The sequence below is a fragment of the Lutjanus erythropterus genome, chromosome 2, assembly GCF_056507025.1.
Source record: "Lutjanus erythropterus isolate fLutEry1 chromosome 2, fLutEry1.hap2, whole genome shotgun sequence".
NCBI classification, from domain to species: domain Eukaryota; kingdom Metazoa; phylum Chordata; class Actinopteri; order Lutjaniformes; family Lutjanidae; genus Lutjanus; species Lutjanus erythropterus.
Window position 1 is genome coordinate 20,821,281 of NC_139318.1, and position 14,862 is coordinate 20,836,142.

A 14,862-nucleotide genomic window follows, 5' to 3' on the forward strand; every position below is an offset into this window, starting at 1 on the left:
ATTTCAGCTGTGAGGTAAAAAAAAATATTAATAAAGAATTGCAAAATGTTGCAGTATAAAGTAACAATACTTGAAGGATTGCATAATAAAAAATCCTAATATGACTTTGAGGATGTGCTTAAAAGAATACTTTAACTGTCACTGAAGACCTTTGTGATGAATGTTTGAATGGGAGTCACAGAGGTTTTGAGGTGTTGTTAACAAAGACAAAGGATGAAAGGAAAAAATCAAACCACAATATTCTATCAACCAATAAAAAAAAAAATTCAACAGCTCATTGATTTTAATTAAATACATCAATTTTGACAAAAAGCTAAATTAAGTCAGTCTGTCTCCATGACACCACTGTGACAGAATACATGTATTTATAATAAAGCAAATTAGCCATTTTACCAGAGGGGCAATTATTGATAAACTTTTATTGTTCAGGACACCACAAATTCATCCTCCAACCATTCACTTATATCATTTTCTGGTCTTGATGACATGATAATGTTGTATCAGCAGCTCCCTGCTCTCACACCCCTCAACTATTTGCACATTTTTAACAAAAATATCTATTTTAAAAAACAAACAAATACTATAAAGATTATTTAGCCCCAACTCATTACACATTAGATTATTTTCATTTAAAATTTAGACATCCAAACAGATTTTGATAAATGGGAGTCAATTTGCTACAGTGGTCATTTGTTCCTTTAATCTAATGTAACGCTCTGCGACTGCAGTACAGTATTCTATAAAAAATGTGCTTCAAAATCAATTTTTACATAAACAAAATGTGCAAAAGGTCCAGGGGCAGAATTAAATCAATTTGACTGAACACAGAAAATAATGCCATTAGTGTTTAGTCAAACATACTGTATCTACAAGGATTTATATTTACAGATTTTCTCTTTTCATGCATCATATTTTTTATGAGGTGAATTGACAACCAGTATCATTACACGCATGACACATGAACACTGGCTCTTTCACCGTTTAGAGTATAATATTTGGGCAAGTAATGACCATATCTACACTGACTTATCTTAATTCCTTTTGATGAAGGTACTTTACAATAAAAATTAATGACTGCAAGTCAATATAGTTTTACATTTCAATGAATATTCATTTTATAATGGGATCAACTTAACCCTGGGCTTCATTTATTGTTTTTTGGGTTTATAATAAATATATTTAGAATGGATTGACAGCTCTTTCCCTGAAAGTGCCAGTGAGATGAACAGAGAGAGAAACAGAATGGGGGAAAAGGGGGAGGAGATGTATGGTTGTGAAGTCACTACCAGTCTGCATTATCCCAGGCTTCCTCGGCAGGTTTTGTGGGACTCTTCTTCGTCTTACCATCGGCATTCTCCCAGTTGTTGTCCCAGGCCTCCCAGCTCTCCTCTGTGCTGTGTTTGTTGTTGGATGCTGCTTCGGAGCCCCAATTGTCCCAACTGTCAGAGCTCTTCTTTGCAGAATTATCTGCGACGGTCCAGCTGTCACTGCTGGGAGATTTCTTGGCTTTTAAGGAGCTGTTGCTGCCAAAGGTTTCCCAGAAGTCCCTGTTAACGGGCTGGCTAGAACCACCCTGATATCCCTCAGTGGCATCCATGTTCTGATAGCTCTCTCCAGCAGAACTGAACACAATCAAAACATAAAGAGAGGATGAGTAGTTCATGTTGTATCACAGCATTGAATTACACAGTACAGAATTACTTCATATGCAGCAAATTTAAAGGACCAGTGTGTAGGATTTAGTGGCATGTAGCACTGAGCTTGTAGATTGTAAACCTCTTGTCTCACTCTCTGCTTCTTAGCCTGTTTGAGAACCTATGGTGGCTGTGAAACAAAGGTGCAACATTGTGGCCTCCACTGAAGAGGACTCACACCCTCGGTAGATATAAACAGTTCATTGTACGGTAATGAAAAACAAGAATTCTTATTTTCAGGTGATTATACACTAATGAAAACACAGTATATCATATTGCACTTCTGAAATATTCTGCCAGTAAGTCGTAAATCCTCTGCACACTGGACATTTAAATTGTATTAAGTTGTTCAGTTTTACTCAGTCAGTTTAAATTGCTCAAAAAAGCACCTAATTTACCTACAACTCTAGGTTTATGTGTCTGCAATAATAATATGAGTTTATTACCCGTCTTCTGGTTTTCCCGAAAAGAGATTGGTCAATTTTGCACCAGCTCCCTGGACCTAAAGAACAGAAAAAAAACTGTTGAGCTCACATAATTTATACGCAGTTATTACTTCAAGATTGAAAACATCATGACTTAATAAAAAGCAAATTACAAATACATATTAAAACAATTACTGCCCAAAGACAATTCATGCCAATTATTTGCACGTGCCATGCACAGGTCATGGCTGTCTACTTGTATTATATTTTATCAAAGAAGCAAAACAGACGCACCTCAAGTTTAAAGGAAAAGTGAATTTTATACAAAAAATGCTGTACACAGCAGATTATATTTTTTCAAGTCTTCATTTTTTCATGATTAATATAAAATCATGGACTTTTTATTGTAGTATTATCGTACCTTGAGTTGTTGGTATTGTTAGAACTCTAACTGATAATCAATATTTGCAAAACAACAAAAGAAAATATTATGCTGTAATTATAATTATAGCAACAGTCATGCAGACAGTAATAATAAAACTGCACACAGACGTTTCTTCTCTAAGATTTTCCATCAAAAAGATTTCCATCAAATGATTACTCACCACCAGATTAAAAACGGCAGCAAGAAAAATGAGAAATTACATTTAATTAGTATTGTTCAAACATTCATCATCGGAGCAAAACCAGTCTCCGTTTGAGGGTTATGATGGGTTTTTTGCACTAAAAGGCCAATTTTAACCAGATAATTGTTGGATCGGGGTTGCTGCCGTTCCTCGGGCAGGAGACTGGTTTTGCGTCTGTACAGCGTGGCAGAGGTCTGCCCATCCTACCTTGTTTGCCAGCCCAGTCATGCTGACTGTCCATTCATCTAGCAACTTGCCATCTTTCACCTGAGTGAGCCAAATCATTATTAAAAACTAATAAAAACAACAATCTCCATCCACATAAGTTTCTCAGACAGAAATGTTGTGAGTAACAGTTTGTCTTTTGATTGTGAGAAAAGTGATTTGTGTTTTGTTAAGAGCACTGATAATTAACATGAACAAAAATAATAATTTGTTTGAATTTAATAAAAGGTTACTCTTATTAAGAGGAAATAGCCACAAAGAAACGCATCTTGAATCATTTTGCTAGTAAAAATACTGTTACAATAGCACACACTATAGCCACCTTAAATCACCAATGCCAACTGTACATTAGAAGACAAAAACATTTTGTGTTACACTTGTCTCTATATCAAACACTAGCCTCTACTTTCTGTGATTTGATTTACAAATATTAGCATTTTCTTCTAAAAGCTACACAGGACTCATTTGATCTCATGAAAAGACACATCCAGGAGCTGCTCAGCTGATAGTAAGAGTGAGAGCAGTTATGTGGAAGCGTTTGTGTGGAAACACTCACCATGACCTCAGGGATGGTGACATATCATTCAATTCAAACATGTTGCCAAAAACAAAGCTTATTTTCATGCAAAAGCTCAAACGCTCTGAATCTGCAAAGCCAGCAAGGAATTAATTGTCAGTTGAAGAGCTCCAGGTTGTGTCTTTCATGTTTACAGACCTCAACGAGAAAGTATGTCGGAAACATGAGAAGAAAGACATTTTATCGTTTGCAATAGACCAGTGAAGCTCAGCTTAAATTTCTGGCCAAATTTGAGATGTTTAATTCAGTTATATTAAACACAGATTTCCATATTTGTGAAGGGTGGTGTGGCCCAGCTTTGAGACTGAATTTAACTTTTTTTTTTTAATGTAGCACTGGTAATAACATTACAATGTTTAATGCCTGTGATTGCTTTCTTAATTAAAAGTAGAACATGATTATAATACATTCAATAAATCACCAATGTGATACTTTAAAACTCTACAGTGAAAACTGAATGCCTTGCAATGAGGCGTGATATTTGAACAAAGACATTTGATCATAGAAATAAGACTTTTTTAAGCCTTGTCCAGTGACTATGCTGAGAATTCACACTGACTCACATTCATTCTCAAATAAAAAAGTTCATAGTTGTATGGGTCAGGCTGAATCACTGAGAGAAAGAAAGGTTTGATTTTTTTTTTTCATCCTTGAAACCACAGCTTTTGTCGTTTAATGTAAGCTGGCACAAAGCAGATAAACTGGCACAGACAAGCAATGTAGAAAATAGCACATTCACATCTGAAGCTGTTTTTTTTTCCTTTTCTAAAGCACGCTATCCCACCACCAAGTCAACAACTTCAAACATCAATGTTACCTTTTCTTGGGTAGGTTTGATAACATTCTCATTTAATGTCTGTCCTAACTCTGTGGCCTAGTTGGAAGTCAGAGGGGAGAGTTCACTTGAATGAAAACACAGTTTAACATTCACAGTAGAGCAAGACACTGAGCTGCTTGTTCTGCATGAAGTGACAGATCATTCCCATTCACCATGACACTGAACGAGCACTAGAGGGTGTAATGGTTCAAACAAACTTGCACCATCAATGGACAGTAAAAGACATTATGTTGGCTTTTTTTTCTGTTTTTTTTTTCAAATTCTGTCTCCTGAGTTCTGCAGACTAACGTGTTGCATTGAGGATTTATGGAGTACTGGCACAGAAGCTAAACAATGTGCTGCTGTGGACAGGATCAGCAACAAAAGGTGTTCTAGCAACTTAATAAAGGTTAGTCTAAAAAAGAAAATCAGTATCAGTTTAAGTTTAGGCTATATTTAGAATATTTGACTGACTGCTTATATAACAGCAGTTATATAAGCAGTCAGTGTATTACTGTAGGTAACACACTGACTATCAATAACTACCCCATACAACCTCTCTTTGAAAAGTCCGAACTATCTCTTTAAGAGCCAAACTTCAAGGAAATGTACTGAAATCCTATTTTTTCACAAACCATTACACCTCTACAGTGCAGTACAGTTAGCAGTCAACACAAAAAAGGTCATGCATGAAAGGATAACCTTTTATAAATGGATGTGAGTTCATGAAACGTTTCTATATTAAAAGGCAGGAATTAAAATAAATCTAACCCACAATACAGTTACCAACTGTCTTTCACAGGTTATCCATAAACTAAAAAGTACAGGTACCAAAACAGACACAATGCTTTGTGTCAGTATGTCCAAGCAGAAGCGTGTGAAGATGACATTCACCATTTTGCTTTTTTAACTGTGTAAAAAATACACAATAAATTGACAAGCTGAAAAAAAAAAAAAAAAGGGTAATGTGTGTATTAAAATAAATTTAAAAAACATGATGCAGAAAAAGCGCCATGCATCTATCAATCTGCTTTACCGGTTCTGGGGGCGCTTTATAGCCCTTTAACTACATCCAGAGAAGGCAAAGAGATAGTAAAGTAGCAACACAGTTATTACAGCTTCAAAGTTTCACTTAGATGTCAAGAGATTTAACAAGCAAAATGGCAAACAATGTCCCTACAATTCCTTAAGTAAGAAGGTACTATTTAATACAGTAGACAGAAAAGAACAGAGGAACACAAAAGGTAAAATTTAATCCTAACAGACAAAAATCTTTATCAGCAGTTCTGGTGACAATGACTATATTAGTCTTACCTTTAGGGTTGCTTGGTTTGCCAGTTTAGTTGTCTGTATCAGGGAAAAAGACAAAAAAAAAAAGTTAATTACGCTGATTTTTAAAGTGTTATTTTTATGGCTGCAACTATATTTTCATTGCCAATTAATCCATTCATTATTTTCTCTATTAATCTCTTAAATGTTTGGTCTATAAAATGTTGAAAACTGTTGACCAGTGTTTCTCAGAGCTCAAGGTGACATCCTCAAATGTATTGTTTTTCCCACAACCCAAACATATTTACTTTACTCCCATAGAGGACTAAAGACAACAGAAAATATTCACCTTTAATAACCTTATAATATATATATTATTATATAATAACTTTAATAATTTTGATACTGAGAACTCTGAGAATCACTCATAACCGATTCATGTATTACCAGAAAAGTTGCCAATTAATTCAATAATTGATTCGTAATCCATAAATCATTGCATCTCTTGTTATTTTTATTCAGAAATTCTGACTCAAATTCAATGCTGCACAAATACAACACAGCATTTATGGCATAAATACACTTACGTTATCTTTAGCAATAGAGGCAAACTTGCTAGCTCCAACGGTGAAACTGCTCCAACCCTGCCAAATACAGAAGAAAACTGTTACAAGGAAAGAAAAATATATCAAAAATACAACTCATATGATATCCATACATATAGTGACCTACTGAATAAATAGAAGACATGGCATTGTTGATGAAATCATCCTCCTTCTTCTCTGGGGTCACCGTGTTGCCAAAGCCAACATACCGATTCTCTTGATTCCCACTGTAACCACCTCCACTGAAGAAGCAGACAAAAAAACACTTAATTTACAGAAAAAAAGAGTGCTTAATAAACAGAAATGAATGAGTATAAGGCTTTTACCTCTGATACGAATTAACATCATCACTCAACCAGTCTTCAAATGCTTTGTCATTAGATTTTGCTGAGTTTTGTCCAGGTCCTCCAGAGCTAAATAAGAGAAACACAAATTCACACCTGTCCTGTCTCTGACATTACACAGCGTGTTAAAAACAAATCCTCCACTTTTACCGATGAGAAGATGAAAGGCCGGTCTTGGGTTGAGGAGACGTCCAGTTTCTGGCAGGGGATGTCTCAATGGACCACTCCTTACCCTCTGCTAAAGTTGCGACCTGTCATATAGAACGTCAGTCACCTCAGTGGTCCTTTCATAGTTAGCTGTTACTGTAGTTTATCGGTCTTAAAAGTTTAAACCTTACAACTGGTCAAATAGAGAATTTAGTCCTAAATGTGAAATGTGTAGTAAAATTAATAATCACCTTGTCTCTAAAGAGTGCAGCAGCTTTACTGTTGTATTTCTCCTGTAAAGTCCAGTTGGGGTCATAATCTTCTTGGAGTTCAAGAAACAGGCGGAATTTTCCATTTCCTCCTGCTTTCATCTTCTCAAGCTCAATATCTTTCCACTTATCCATGGTGACAGAGCGCACAAAACTGCAGACAGGGCAGAAGAGATAAATTTGTTATTATCAAGCTCAGGGGTCGACTGATTATCGGCTCTAACATTCAGCATTTTTGCATTTATCAGAATCTTTATTTTTGGCTCTCATGCAGCCACATCTCTCTGTTTGTAGTCCACTCTGTAGTCACACTATCTAACTGGTAATTAGACTACTTTATATAATGCCAACTAAGACTGGGTGATACCATAAATTTGTGAAAAGTGAAAACATGGGATGATCTTAGAGTAGGTGATTAGGGCTGGGTCAAGGGGACAAAATCCTAGGACATGAAATTTTTGACCAAGTACCTCGATGTTGATATTGTGATAATATTGCAGCTGAGTTTCTGCAGGTTTGAACAAGCTAAATTTAAGACTTTTTAACACTTCACCATTGTTATGAAATAGTTTGCATAGATATATACATGGCTTACACAGATAAATTCTACAATCACTCCCTAAACACATTTCACAAGCAGCATATGTATTTATTAGTAGTTCAGCCTTTCAAATCAGCTAAATCATAAAATCCTTTGGTTGGTAAGTTTGTTTTCAGACCACAAACAAATTACACTACAGTCCATTTGGAAGCAGACCGAGACCCACCTTTTCAAGCAGTCTCAGTCCAGTCCTTTAGTCTGTGTCTCAAAAATATAAACATGGACATTTTATCAGTCTCTTAAGTTCAAGCTGAATACGGTCTGAATATTTTTATTGATCCCTCCACACAACTAAAAGAGAGCTCTACTGCAGTACCATGTGAGCCTATACAAATTAGCTAGCAAGCTAGCGTTAGTGTGCAGGCCTGTGGTCTTGTGCCTATGACCAATCTATGATCTGTGCTGATATTCAATACAAGAGCACTCCCTCTTGTGTGGTTGCACTTTATTATGAGATGGCACACAGTGTATGCCATGTGAACATCTCCAAAAATCCATCACACCACAGTACACTCCACTATTATTACCTGAGATGTACTCCCAGGCCCCTGTGTTTTCCAGAGCACTCGAGGCAAATCCAGATCCCATAGGTCACACTGACCCATTGAGGGTTAAAGGCCCCACACTCAAAACACAGCTGGAAAAGAGAACAAGACATATGGGATAATTAATGAACGTATGCATTATATTCAGTAAAAAACTACAGAGATGGATTTCTAGACTTTTGTACTGCATAATGAAGATGACAGTAGCCTGACCTTGCATTTATAGGAAAAATATCAATAATCAAAAATATAAAAAAAATACCTGCAATTTAAACATTGACGTAATTATTGTTTAAAGGTTGAGTTATTCTATTTAAGTACACCAGTGAAATAATACAGAACAATGTTTATTTTTAGGTTATGAGACATTATATCTGTCCTGCTGTTATTGCCAAAGATGCAGGCCAACAACATGTCCACTCTGGCAGTGAAATTCCCACCTAAAATTACCCCCACCATTTATCAGAACAAGGATGAAAGTGGGGAAACTTTGTGAAGCATTGTGGGAAGGTGCTAGATTACAAGCTTCCCAAACACCTGCTCCCTGCAATGTGAATTATAAGGTTGCAGCGAGGTGACTATTTTGACTAAGAAGTGAATGTAGTCCTAAGTGAGGCAAGTAAGTTGATATGAGGATTTACATTGTTCTCATCTTCGGTTCTCACTTCCTTCAGAACTCTTCTGGTCCTTGGACTCGCCATCTTGACCCACACTGAAAGAGAATCATAGAGGATCTTACAGTACAAAGTACAACATTTAGTTATCAAAACAGGGTCATCAAAATATTCATGTAAATCTGCTCAAAACAACTAATTATACTCCAGGGAAGAGCACTATTCCATATGCTGAAATCACTAATTCCTATTGGACTATCCTTACAAGAGAAAATCCACCCTAAAATAGAAGAGACTGATTATTTTTTTATTATATGATATAGGTCATTTTTAATTGTGAATTTGATCCAGTATCTACAAAAGCTGGACAGCAGTGAGAGAAACTGTTTTGATGGTGTCATCAAAAACAAAGCTGGACCTGCTCCACAGACAGCAGGCTTGTTTGAGATGAACCGTGTCTTGCCCAAAAAGTCGATGAAAGCAGCGGGCTGCACCCATGAGAAGTGGCAAAAAACTGCAGTGAAACCTTCCCAGAATGACACAGGAAGTCAGCTAAACATTCATCAGGCCACAAGTTACTGCTGACAAACTGAAAAAGAAATTATACTTGTTAAAAATAAATCAATCCAACTTTTGCAGGTCACAAATAATTGTTGTTTACTGATGTTGATATTCTCAGGGATAAGCCATATAAGAATCCTATAGTTATTATATATTCTAAACAGTGCTGCAACTAATGATTTGTATTATCAATTAATCTTTGGATTAGGGTTCAACATATCATATCATTCATTTTCACATTATTATTCTCAATTGTCATTTAAAAACATATTCACATGATGATGGTGTGGTTTTTGTAGCAATCTCCAAACACAGATGTTTAATTGAGTCTACATAATATGGAAAGAATTACTTATAGGTTGAGAAATAGGGAGGATGAATTCATGACAAACTGGAGTAAATGGGTCAAAGAAACATATGCAGTGGAATAATAACACTCAAATTATATCTAAGAGAGTACAGAAGGACCCCCCCCCCCCCCTTTTTTCTTTCCCTGTTTCCTCTCTTATCCCCTTTTCTATTTTATAAGTAATTATTATTATTTTTATTTATTGATTTACTTTAATCTCTTTAATTTTGTCTGTAAAATACAAATTCTGCATGGCAGGATGAATGAAATAATTAATGAGTTTGAAAACTAATAGCAAAACCTGCAATAAAGTTATAATAATAATGCTAATAATAAAAAGAGTCAGGACATCTCTACAGTGGAGCAATATTTAATTTAAAATGGTATTTTGACACACATTTTGCCTTTACAAATATGATGCCTCGTGTGTTTTGAAAATTGCAACTTCAAAAAATTTCTATTAATTGTTTAGCCCTAATTTGGATTTTATATTTGATGTGTTTAGTCTATAAATGTGTCAGACAATAGTAAATCCCAGGTAATGTTTTAAATTACTTGAAAAAAGGCACCAAATTCTCAACCTTATAAAGCTGAAACCAGTGAATCTCGGCCATTTTTGCTTGACAAATGGCTTAAATCCTAGATTCTCAAACTACTTGTGGTATTTGAGCTCCCTGTAGTTGTACACTGAGAAATCTCCTAAAATTTTAAACATGAAATAAATGAATTTAAAAACATAAGATCCCTGAAATAAAATCTAAAATCTCTTATTAATCTTATTGTTAGAAATAAACCTGCCTCCTGTGTGAACTGCCTGTAACTGAATAGAGTAGGCCTGTAACACTGTGTTTTATGTTGGGTAAAATGGTGGTAATTGGAGGCCCAATGTTGTAGGGTAAAAAGAAAAAACACTGGTTTAAATTATTCAAATTATGATTTTAAATTGTTAACTAATTTTCTGTTGACAACTTAATAACTGTTTCTACAAACACTGCATTTGTATTTTTGAATTCAAAATGTATTATTTGCTATAGATGTTTCAGGTAATGACCCTGTCCATGCCAAACTTATTAGCATCTTAGAATGGAGAAACTTCTGCAACCAGCTCAATCTCCTGAGGTTATTGTAGCTCATTGCACTGCAACACCACAGCAAGTCAGCAGCAAGTTGTACAAACCTCAAACTACCAGACATTGTGCAAAGATCACCAATGATTGTTACTGATTGTTGTTAAGGTCGACCTCAGTAATTACTGAAGCAACTAGCAGGACAGCAGTGGGTCCACACCATTACCAAACCAAGTAGGCGGGGCTGCACACCATCTCGACCTCACCTACCTCAACCACATGGCCTATACAAACACAAACAAGTCAAGTGAGATTTATAAAACAGGTGACTGCTGAAAGTCATCCAAACTTAGATAAAATCACACTTGAACTTGTGAACATTACTGTCCACACTGGCGATTATTTGTCAACTAGGAAAGCTACAACTCTTTTTCCAGCCGTTGCTGTGACATGTTAAGCGGTGTGCCGGCATGCTGAAATTGAGTGGACCCAGTGGTGATGAAATGGGTACACATTTACAGCTGTGATCCTTGCCTTTATTTTCATTTGCGACATGGACCTTTTTTTCCCCACAGTCAGAGTGGGAAAAGAACAGGTATATCTAATAGGCCTAACATTAATGGCGGCTCTGTCCAAGTAAGCTAAATGGAATTCAGCCATCACTGCCATCATCATCTGCGATTTGTCAAAATGCTGTCTGTGAAAAATTTGAAACACTACATGCTGACAGAGTCAGTGTCAATGGACCAACACCAAAACGTGTCACCTAAAGACAGTCAAATCAAAATATTCCAGTTTTCATGCCCAAGCATGAACACACACATTTTAAGTGGAGCTGTCAGGTTTGTCAAACGACAAGTCTGGTAATATTCTGTTTCTTTTTGTCAACAAATCCCATGACAAGATTAAACCAACAACGAATTAACAATTGATCCTATAAGGTGACATTGTTGCCAAAGCCTGATATGTCATCTATTCCTCTGTGCACTCCACTGTCACCCAGAAACCATCACAACACATTAGTGAGCCACACCACTGCAGTGGGTGACATGTTCCTTTCAAATAATGAACGTGGGTGGAGTTTATTTTGAGCCAATCCTATATACACCACTATTCTGCCATAAATATTCTCTACAGCACCAAATGTGTATAATTGCATGGCTGAAAATAGTCTCTACTATATGGACTATTTACTACTGTTTCAATAATGATAGCTGAAAATGGCAGTACCCAGCTGTTCTAGTAAGGGGCTTAGAATTCTTTTTAAATTAACCTATAGACTTAACCTATAGAAATGAAGGGGCCTAAGACTGAGGCCACAGACAGGGTTGGGAAATCTGAAAACATTACGATAATGCATTGTTGGTTATAGTCTTTTCATGTAACTTGATGACAAACGTAACTGTAGAAAAACATATGTTTTAAATAATTAATTATTTATTTTATAAAAAGTGAGAAAATAATAAAAATTCATATCACATTTTGGCAGAGCCAAAGGTGAATGTGATGGAGCACACCAGCAAAGACAACACAGTCAATTTGTAAGTTTACATTCCTCAAACCAGCATTTGCTTCTCTGAGCAAAAGAGAGAACATTTCTCAACTCAGCCAAGCTTTAGCAAGTTTTGTGATTAATAGGATCACACTGATTTTGATTGGGGATCCACAATTAATAGAAGTATTGACAGTAATCATAATACGGCCATGTGCAATATCCAAATCACAGGAGCTGCAGTTTTTTGATAGAAGAAAAATGTGTAACAAGACATTATTATAATGAAGTACTGTACTGCTGCAGTGATGTCCTGGCCTCCAAATCTTGTTCTCCAAACCAACAAATGTCACACTATCAAATGTCATCACCAATTCTAATAGTTGTATATGTGTGTGTGTGTGTGTGTGTGTGTGTGTGTGTGTGTGTGTGTGTGTGTGTGTGTGTGTGGAGAGGAGAGTGGCCTTCGACACTGCCTAAAATACTGGTATCAGTATCAGTGAGAACACAGGTCTATGCCTGTCTAACTACAAAACAGGACACTACTAACTACCCAAGAGAGTGAAGTCATGTTTTGTGGTTTTTGTTCTCTGTATGTATATGTTCATGTTTTTTTTTAAAAGAAATGGTTTCACCTAAACCAGGTCATACAACAATGCTAGTAATCATCCATACAGGTTTAGCATTAATAACATAGGCTACACAATTTTTCACAAACTGTTAGCGTATCGGTCCTTGGTATCAGAGGATATGCAAAATTTAAGTATCTGAATTGGTTTTGGGAAGGAAAAAATGGTATCAGAACATCTCTGTACACTGTAATGCAAAAAGTATCATTCCTGATAATCATTAATAAAATGACAATCACAATATCTGTGAAAATAATCTCAATGTGATTTTTGTTTTTACCATATCGTGGAACCCCAATAACAACATCCAAAATGTAAGATGATATCAAGTCTTATATCATGATATCAATATAATATTGGCAGTAGTAATGCTGAGGAGGGATGAACATTTTCATTTGTCCACTAAAGCAAGATAAGATTGCTGGTTAAGCTATCAAGCTATATGTTTTTGTTTTGTTTTTTCTAATCATTTTATTCAATCAAAATTCCCTGGAAGCAGAATTAAATGGCTATAATTGTATAATAATTAGTTAAATATACCACAGATGTCTGTCAGGTGATGAAGTCCTCTGTGTCCTCTAGGAAATCAGTCTCTAATGTTAAAACAATTCAAGGTTTCCACAGAGAACTGCAGTCGTGTCAACGCTCCTCCACTCGTCACAAACACTACAGATGCCATACACCTGGTTCTCTGTATATTTAAAAATATATGTCCATAACATTATGATGATTTTGAGAGGTTTTGCCTCAGTTTATCATTTAAAGCTGATTTCCAGATGGACACCTCACTGAACTGTTAAAATGTAAGAAAACTGATATGGTGATAGACTGACAATGCTAACGTTAGCAGTGGAGGGGCTAACTGTTAGCGTTACCTGTCTGTGATTGATGCAGTCGCTGTTTTCAGAAGCTCTGCTGCTCCGCCGATAAACTCTACCAAAGCTTTTCTTCTGTCGACTGAGCCGATTTTTCACTGTCGCACGCTGTGTAAGGCCCACAGAAGTGTATTAAAACGACAGACTGCTGATGTTATACACCGGTAGCCATGTTCCTGTTTGCATACGTTGGCAGTGCAATGAATTATGGGAGTCGTTCTCCTCCTCGTCTTTTTTTTTTCCTTCTTCTGTCTCCGTGTTTGTTCTGTCTCTGCTGCCCCCATTGCATCGGAGTGTTAACAGGGAAGTGGACCAGACCGTGATATCCATAAAGGCGCCCTACATGTAACTCATAAGACCACATTTTTTCTAAGGAAAAAAAAAAAAAGCTTCTTCGCTATTAGTATCACATATAAAAAATCTGGGCAGAATAATCATAAATGTACAAATTTCTTGGCAAGTGTCATTCTCCAACTTCTGCCAGACAGTGGCAGAGCCAGGAAGTTTTCAGTGAGGTGGCCACTAGAAAAAAGGGGCTATTTAAGCCACCTAAAACACACACCTCTACATTATTTGGAATTCACGTAAAGGTGGAATAGATCAAATAATATTCAGTGTATCTAACTTTTTTCTTATTCCTAAGAAGCTTACACTGTACAAATGTAGCACAACATGTTTTATTTTAAACTTATTATTATACAGACTATTTACTATAGATAGACTCTTTCTTATTCTGTTTTTATATTCATACCTGCTTTTAAACTTTGTGTGTAAAGTCATGTTGATTGACTGATTGTTGCTGGTGTTTTTTATTTATATTATATGTATGACACTTAATTTCATTGTGCAGCTGTGCCAATAAAGGCATTCAAGTGTCCAAAGCTACTGAGCATGGGCGCTGATTTGAACATGGGGGGTGGGGCTAAAAAATATTGGCCTATATAATGTTAAGGTGTGATGAAATTTTGACCACATGACCACTTTAGTCTGTTATCTGATAGTGTTATTAATTATTACTGAGGTCGAACAACATCATTTCAACATTAATGAACATTTTAATGAACATAATATAACCTGTGCAGCCTGTGTGCTGCTTGACCTTCGCTGTGGCTCTGTGCAAAGGTCCGCCAT

At 36.1% G+C, this 14,862-nt stretch overlaps 1 protein-coding gene across 5 annotated transcripts; it reads right to left on the reverse strand.

Annotated features, from left to right (window-relative positions):
• Window positions 1–387: 387 nt before the first annotated feature.
• arfgap1 (ADP-ribosylation factor GTPase activating protein 1) lies at window positions 388–13,931 on the reverse strand. 5 transcript variants are annotated; one of them, XM_084731553.1, is made up of 14 exons: window positions 13,732–13,931; window positions 8,786–8,856; window positions 8,127–8,236; window positions 6,981–7,152; window positions 6,733–6,833; window positions 6,565–6,651; window positions 6,366–6,480; window positions 6,221–6,277; window positions 5,679–5,711; window positions 5,401–5,430; window positions 4,365–4,421; window positions 2,953–3,012; window positions 2,141–2,196; window positions 388–1,622 (listed from the first exon to the last, which is right to left on the reverse strand). In XM_084731553.1, the coding sequence occupies exons 2-14, from the start codon at window positions 8,843–8,845 to the stop codon at window positions 1,283–1,285; spliced, it is 1,278 nt and encodes a 425-aa protein (XP_084587679.1). In that variant the 5' UTR covers window positions 8,846–8,856; window positions 13,732–13,931; the 3' UTR covers window positions 388–1,282. The 5 variants fall into 5 exon arrangements, with proteins under 5 accessions (XP_084587679.1, XP_084587687.1, XP_084587696.1 ...); XM_084731561.1 differs by lacking the exon at window positions 5,401–5,430; XM_084731570.1 differs by lacking the exons at window positions 4,365–4,421; window positions 5,401–5,430.
• Between the last annotated feature and the right edge of the window lie 931 nt (window positions 13,932–14,862).

What these genes read in the sequence shown, in the direction of transcription:
- arfgap1 (XM_084731553.1), bottom strand. Translation starts at nt 8,845, where the DNA reads ATGGCGAGTCCAAGGACCAGAAGAGTTCTGAAGGAAGTGAGAACCGAA. An exon ending in CTGCACTCTTTAGAGACAAG is followed by an intron (nt 6,834 to 6,980) that starts GTGATTATTAAT and finishes TCTATATGACAG; the next exon opens with GTCGCAACTTTAGCAGAGGG. An exon ending in TCGGGAAAACCAGAAGACGG is followed by an intron (nt 1,623 to 2,140) that starts GTAATAAACTCA and finishes GATTGTGTTCAG; the next exon opens with TTCTGCTGGAGAGAGCTATC.